Below are 7,570 nucleotides of genomic sequence, written 5' to 3'. Positions count from 1 at the left end.
CAATAAAGAACGAAGAAGGATCGTCATAAAAATGACTGAGGAATTTGGAGGTGCTACAGCAAGCAACCCAGAGGCAGATACAGCTCCAAAATGGTTACAAGCTTTGTTGGAAAATCAAAATCAACAAACAAGGGATTTTCAAATGATGTTGGCCCCCGTCCTGTCTCACATAGCCAACACATCTGCTCAACAACCTGCAGCAGAACTCAGGAGTGCTAGTGGGGAGGAGAGCAACGCCTTAATGACCTCTACTAGGGAGAGACGCCCACCTGAACCGAGCACATCTTCTGGCCAAACGACTCGACCAAAACACCGTGCTCCCTTTGCAGCCGAATTGGAGGTGATTGATCAAAGAGCCCGGAGTTCAGGCCCCTCCAGACGGAATGCAGCTCTTGAAACTGATAGCGGGCGCAGAGAAAATAGAGAGACTGAGCGTGAAACTCAACACACGCTAGGCTATCGTGATGAAAGCAGACAAAATAATTATGGAGTTCATGCTAACACCTTGCCAGAAGTGCAACGGGCAAAATTAGCCACATTTGATGGAAATGAGGACTGGGAGTCGTTTCTGATGCCATTCGAACGTCAAGCCAGGAAATATGGATGGAGTGCCATGGAACGAGTGGACAGATTACATGAGTGTTTGAGAGGAGCTGCAGTGCGCTATGTTTGCTCACTACCAGAGCGTACGAGGGAAGATTATGTACTTCTGGTCGAGCAACTCACTCAACGCTTTGGGAAAATAGATCCTCCGACAACAATAAGGAGGAAGCTTGGAGAGCTCCGACAAGGCAGAGAGACGTCAGCTGAATTTGCTGAAGAGGTGCGACGGCTCATCACACTCGCCTACCCAGGGGTCGATCTGCAGCTGCAGGACCAGTTGGCCACTGATGTTTTCCTCAAGGGCTTACGCAACCAAAAAGTTGCTTATGAAGTAATGAATCGTGATCCGGGTTCCCTTGTGGAAGCCCAGAAATTTGTGGAGGCCCACGAACATAACTTCAAAGCTACTGTGGGCCGCGACCCCGAAATAAAGAACCGAGCAAGACGCGTTTCATGGGTCGATGAAGAAGATACATGTGAAGATGTATCAACAATGTCCCGCCGAATTCAAACCCCGCAGTATGTTACCGTTGACCAGTTCACTGCTCTAATGGACCAAATGAAAGCCCTTGTTAACAAAGTGGATCATCTCCAGCTTCAAGTGGAAAATCTCTCATCTACAACTACAGGGCTTCAACAACCAAAAGCATCCCAACAACCCATATCTGGAATAAAACCGAACTACCAACTGCTGCAATCCAATAGAGGACGCTCTCAAACACCAAGCCCAAATCGTGGATCAGCAGGCCCATGTTTCAGGTGTGGGGAAGCTGGACATTTCAGAAAAGACTGTGTTAGGCCATCCAGCCCAGCCCGTAACCACGGTGACAAACACCAAGACTTCCAGGTGCAGTCAGGTGACAGCTCAGTTGTGGACGACGATTTCCAGCTACAAGGCCGGCAGATTGGATGCACCAAGAGGAGAGGTGAGAGTTTACAAATTCCTCTAACCGTGAATGGCATTCCAACGCAAGCTGTGGCAGACACTGGTGCACAAACAACTGTGATATCAGAGGAGTTGTACCAAAGAATACTGGAAAACAACACAACACCTGTCGATCTACCTCAGACATACCTACTGAGCGCAGGAGTCGGGGATGGAATGGAAGCTAAGCACGGACTCACAGTAACCTTTAAAATTGGGTCCAAGTCTATTGCCTGGGAGGTGCATGTTGCTTCAATAAGAGACTGCGTACTCCTTGGGTTGGATCTGATGAAAGCACATGACGTTGTCATCTATACCCGTGGCAAAGTTTTCATTGGTGGTGAACTTGTACCTTCAAAAATTGTGCGTGATGATGGTACAGACTATTGTATGACCAGAGTGATGCTTGGAAAAGCCACAACCATTCCAGCGGCATCTGAATGCATTGTGTGGGGTGAAGTGGAAGACCCGAAATCAGGAATTACAGCTGTGTTAGAACCTTTCCACATCACAGATAACTTAACTTCTGGGAGTGTTCTGGTCACCATGGCATAAAAAGTTCCAGTTAGAGTGTGCAATTTCTCCACTGAAAAAACAGCACTACCAAGAGGAGTTTGCCTGGGGGTTCTCATAGAAGCTTGTCCTGAAATCCACCATAGGCCAAAACAGGATGCCGGAGAGGACGCACCATCACTGGTGGTCGGAAGAGTGGCAACCATCCCTGAAATTCCAAGACATCTTCAGAACCTAGTTGCTGCTACAAGTGAAGCTCTCAGTGAAGATCAGCAACAACGGTTCACCCAAATACTGCTCACTTACCAATCCATCTTTGCCAAAAATGATTCCGAACTTGGCTACCTGTCTGCCGTCACACACAAGATAGACACCGGATTAGCCAGACCTGTACGCCAGCCAGTGAGGAGAACCCCTCTTGGATTTCAAGGTGAGGAGGAAAAACATCTGAAGGCCATGCTGGAAGCAGGTGTGATCACGGCATCAGCTTCTGAATGGGCCTCCCCAGTAGTCTTGGTGCGTAAAAAAGATGGAGGGGTGAGGTGGTGTGTGGACTACCGTGCCTTGAACAATCTGACAGTCAAGGATGCTTATCCACTTCCCCAGATTGAGGAATGTCTCGATGTCGTCGGTGGAGCTACTATGTTCTCAACCCTTGACCTTCAGTCTGGCTACTGGCAGATCTCGGTGGATAGCAAAGACCGTGAAAAGACTGCATTCATAACCAAATGGGGTCTCTATGAATATACTCGTATGCCATTCGGATTGTGTAATGCGCCAAGTACATTTCAGAGGGCAATGGAATATGTCCTTAGAGGCCTTCAGTGGGAAACTCTTCTCATTTATCTGGATGATGTCATTATTATTGGAAATGGTGTTGAACAAAGTTTAGACCGGCTCGAGCAGGTTTTTCAGAGGTTCCAAAGCCATGGGCTGAAACTGAAGCCATCAAAATGCCATCTGCTTCAAGAAGAAGTTCTCTTCTTGGGTCACGTCGTGAGTGGAGGAGGAGTCCGACCAAACCCAGCTCTCATCAAAGATGTTCAACAATGGAACCCTCCCAACAACGTTAAAGAGTTGCAAGTTTTTCTCGGACTATGCAACTACTATCGCAAGTTTGTTCCAAATTTTGCAGAACTGGCAAGCCCCCTCCATAACCTTCTCAAAAAAGAGACTGTGTTCCTATGGACGGATAAGCATCAGTTTGCTTTCACACTGCTCAAACAAAGACTCACAACTGCACCCGTGTTAGGGTATCCTCATCCTGACGGCAAGTTTATTCTTGATACTGATGCATCGAGCAACAGTGTAGGAGCAGTCTTGTCTCAAATCCAATCGGGGAAGGAGCGAGTTTTGACTTACGCTAGTAGCCACCTTTCTCCAGCTCAACAACGGTACTGTGTTACTCGCCGCGAGTTACTTGCAGTTGTTCGTTTCACTCGTCAATTTCGCCACTATCTACTTGGAAGAAAATTCCTACTTAGGACCGATCATGGTAGTCTCACTTGGCTTTTCCGTTTCAAATGCCCGGAAGGACAACTGGCCCGTTGGCTTGAAGAGTTGAGCCAATATGACTTCCACATTGAACACCGAGCTGGTAAACGCCATGCTAATGCAGACGCCATGTCAAGGTTGCCAAGAGAAGAGGTGGACAATTGTGACTGCTACCAGGCTGGAACAAACCTGTCAGATCTGCCATGCAAAGGATGTGTATACTGCCAAAGAATTCACAAACAATGGGCCAAATTTGAAGAAGACGTTGATTATGTTGTTCCACTAGCTGTCAGGTGCATTGAACCACAAAGTGACACAATCAGCCAGGAGGCATCAATAGAAGACCAACTATCTGAAACAAGCCCAGTGGCCAACTGGCTCGAGTCGTTTACTCCGGAGCAACTCGCAGCACTTCAGAAAGCAGACCCTGTGCTTAACATCCTTTACAATTGGAAGCAAACTGGGACACTGCCTTCTAAAGACGAGGTAATGCTTGAGTGTCCTGCGGTGAGAAAGTTTTGGCTTTGTTGGCCCCAGGTCACACTGAGACAAGGAGTCCTTCACTATTCCTGGGAGAGGATTGGAGAACAGCAACCAGCCTATCTACTCTTGGTTCCCGCATCCATGCAGAAAGAAATCCTGCAGTTCTGCCACAATCCTCCATATTCTGGTCACCTAGGAGAAGCCAAAACTCTTGAGCGTGTGCGTCAAAATTATCACTGGTATGGCTTGAGTGGGGATGTTCATCTGTTTGTCAAGAGGTGTCCCCATTGCAGTGCATGCAAGAATGCCGGACCAGCAAACAGAGCAAAGATTCAAAGTTACCAATGTGGAGCACCCCTAGATCGGTTGCACCTTGACATTCTCGGGCCATTCCCTGTGTCAAACTCTGGTAACAGATACATTCTTGTCATTATCGATCAGTTTACCAGATGGGTCGAAGCCTTCCCTGTCCCTGACCAAGGTGCTGAAACGACAGCCAAGAAGCTTGTCTACGAGTTTATTGCAAGGTTTGGAGCTCCACTTGAGCTACACACAGATCAAGGTCGTAACTTCGAAAGTGCGCTGTTTCAAAATGTGTGTAGACTTCTCCAGATTACCAAAACCAGGAGCACACCGTATCACCCATCTTCTAACGGGCAAGTAGAACGCTTCAATAGGACCTTGCTACAAATGCTTCGGTGTTATGTGAACCAGAGCCAGAAAAACTGGGATGAGCATTTGCCACTTCTCGCTGCAGCATACCGCAGTTCCCGACACTCAGTGACTGGATACACTCCCAATAGACTAATGCTTGGCAGGGAAACCCACCAACCTCAAGATATCCAATCTGGTACTGCGAAGCTGAACACCGGTCCCATGGAAGTGTCAGATTTCCTGTACAATCTGGAAGAAGGTTTGAATGAAGTGCACAGCTTGGCGAGAGAGCACCTCCGCACTGCACAAGCACGGCAGAAAAAGATGCATGATCTTAGAGCAAAAGAGCATTCATACAATGTTGGAGACCTGGTATTCCTTAAGGATGACACCAAGAAGAAAGGAATGAGCCCAAAACTTCAACCAATTTGGAAAGGTCCCCTTATTGTTGCTGCACGGCGAGGTCCTGTCCTGTATGAGATTCAAGGTCCCAAGCGGAGCATCATAATACACCATGACAGACTCAAGCCTTACAACAGTGACGTGATACCAGTCTGGGTGTCGCGCCAAAGAAGCATACTGCTGCAACGTCAAGATACAGACAACCAGATGAGTGAAGAGGACGTTCCCCTGGTGCCGGAAATACTGATGCAAGACAACTCAAACAAAGCGGCTGAGGACTCGAGTGAGCTGTCCAAAGGTTCGTGTGACGCATCTACTCCCAGCGATCCAGCATGCCAGATGACAAGACGAGGTGATATAGACTCATTAGAAAAGACTGTTAGAACATCCAGTGGTCGCGTTGTTAATAGACCAAAAAGATTCAAGTATTAGCAATGCATAGCACTACGCTAATGGTTCTATTTGTTTCAGTTAATGTTATTCCACTGTTGATAATGTTGCAATTTCATAGTCCTTAGTTATTCCTCTATACACTGCCTGCGATACTGAAGGGACTCAGTATTCCTAGAGGGGGGGTAGTGTAGTGAAGTTGGGGTTAATAAGCCTATGGTAACCTTCTGTTATTGTTTTGATTTTTACGAGCCGCTTATGGTCATTGAACGCAGCCTCGGTATATAACTGGCTGGCATCGCGAGACTCGTCGTTCGTTTTTCTGTTGTTGCACGGTTTTCACGGCTCGCTGCCCGGATACGCTAAAACGCTGTCCGTGCCTGAGCTAGAAGCCAGCACAACGCATACGAGAACCATCAGTGACGTTGTACGCGACTAACCTGTGCTGAAGAGGAATAAAAGTTGCAAGTGAGATCCCTTTGTCGTGCGAATCTGTTCACCCACGCCGCGCACATCCGCCATCACGGAAGGCGGCAGCACGACAATATATATATATATAATTTTTTTTTTTTTTTACATAGCGATTTGACAGTTGCCGTCATATTTTCAGAATCAAAGCACCGTATACCGGAACAGCATTCCAGCCCTGAATCTTATACCGGAACTGCGTTCCTGACCGTTCCCGCCCACTTTCACCCCTGATTATATAGCATATAAAGAAATAACTTGTCACCCTCCGTTAAATGTTTTCCACGCTTATTGAAGAAAATAATTTTTTAATTGCCCACACTGCAGGAGCTCCGAAGACAATCGGTCAATTCATCAGCGTAGCCAAGCATTGTTCACTAGCTGGTGTGACGTCAGCAAAGGGAGACCGTTGTATGCACACATACCAGCACATACAACTCAGTAAACGAATCACTATCGGTTCACCTGGATGTATTGAACCGTTTCGGTTTTGCATTTTCAATTTGGTTGACTTACGTACTGTTTCCGTTTTATTTTAAGACTTTTTTTTCCTCAGAAAATTAATGATTAGTGCAAGCTAAGCGCTACGTGCAGAACCAACTGTGGGAGTTTCCACACAGACGCTGTTCTGCAATTCCTTCCGAGACGTCCTACACAATGCTCAGTGCGCTTGCGCAAGCATCCGCACGCATGCGCACATGGGTTAAAAGCGGCGAGTACTTACTATTTTTGTATTACTTGCAATACAGTGCCGAAGTATGGGGCAATAATTACAAAACTTTGCGATATTCAGTAAATGTACTGCAGAAAAGGGCATTACGGATCATACACAAAGCTGGTTATCAGGATCAGACAAACACATTTTTTCATAAGTCAAAATTGCTCAAGCTTTCGGATATCGTACAATACCAAACAGCACAAATAATGTTCAAAGCTATAAGAAATGTATTACCTCAGAATATTCAGCAGTTGTTTACAAACCACGAAAAAAGTTACAATTTATGGGGATATTGGGACTTCAAAGAACCCAGATTTCGGACGACAAGGAAAAGTTTTTGCATATCAGTATGTGGGGTGAGACTAGATAAAGATATGATTTTCAAAAAATATAAGGATGAGGGAAATATGGATAACAACTAGGGTGTTATGGTTATTGGGATATGGGACATTGCGGTCATTTATTCATTTATTTATGTTTTCTGGGCTGATTAATGAACTGGGCTTTTGCAACATTTGTGTATAGGTCATATGCAGGGTTATATGGTGAGATTGTATATTTGTTAAACAAGAATGTATATATTTAAATGTAAGGAATGGAATTGATATGTCAGGACTTTAAGGACAAGGGGTGGGAGTAAATAAGTTTTTACTTCTCACTCCTTTTCGAATACTCATGTTTTGTTTTTCTCTTTTTTCATTATTGTCACCGATTATCGGTACCTATGTATTAAGTATTCGAAATAAACGTGTTCAATTCAATTCAATTCAAAATATTTATTGAGTATTTTATTTAAACCGTCTTTATTTGACATAACTACATTAAGGATTTGCTTAAGACATCTTTAGTATGTTCTGCCTGTATGCATCTAAACAAAACAAGTTGAAACTGCACGGTAGTGCTATGGGTGTCAAATTCGC

General features: G+C 45.5%; 1 protein-coding gene across 1 annotated transcript; it reads left to right on the top strand.

Annotated features, from left to right (window-relative positions):
* Positions 1–145: 145 nt before the first annotated feature.
* LOC130915330 (uncharacterized) lies at positions 146–7,078 on the top strand. Its single transcript, XM_057835289.1, has 2 exons — positions 146–1,904; positions 2,088–7,078. Exons 1-2 carry the CDS (start codon positions 146–148, stop codon positions 5,504–5,506), a joined length of 5,178 nt encoding a protein of 1,725 aa, XP_057691272.1. The 3' UTR covers positions 5,507–7,078.
* Positions 7,079–7,570: the final 492 nt, after the last annotated feature.

The sequence above is a fragment of the Corythoichthys intestinalis genome, chromosome 4 (assembly GCF_030265065.1).
Source record: "Corythoichthys intestinalis isolate RoL2023-P3 chromosome 4, ASM3026506v1, whole genome shotgun sequence".
Taxonomy (NCBI): Eukaryota; Metazoa; Chordata; class Actinopteri; order Syngnathiformes; family Syngnathidae; genus Corythoichthys; species Corythoichthys intestinalis.
This window is presented reverse-complemented; position numbering and strand designations above follow the sequence as displayed.

Bases quoted from the DNA above. Each gene is read 5' to 3' on its own strand.
- LOC130915330 (XM_057835289.1), top strand. From the start codon at position 146: ATGTTGGCCCCCGTCCTGTCTCACATAGCCAACACATCTGCTCAACAA. The intron at 1,905-2,087 runs GTACAGACTATT...TGGCATAAAAAG, and splicing joins AAAAATTGTGCGTGATGATG to TTCCAGTTAGAGTGTGCAAT.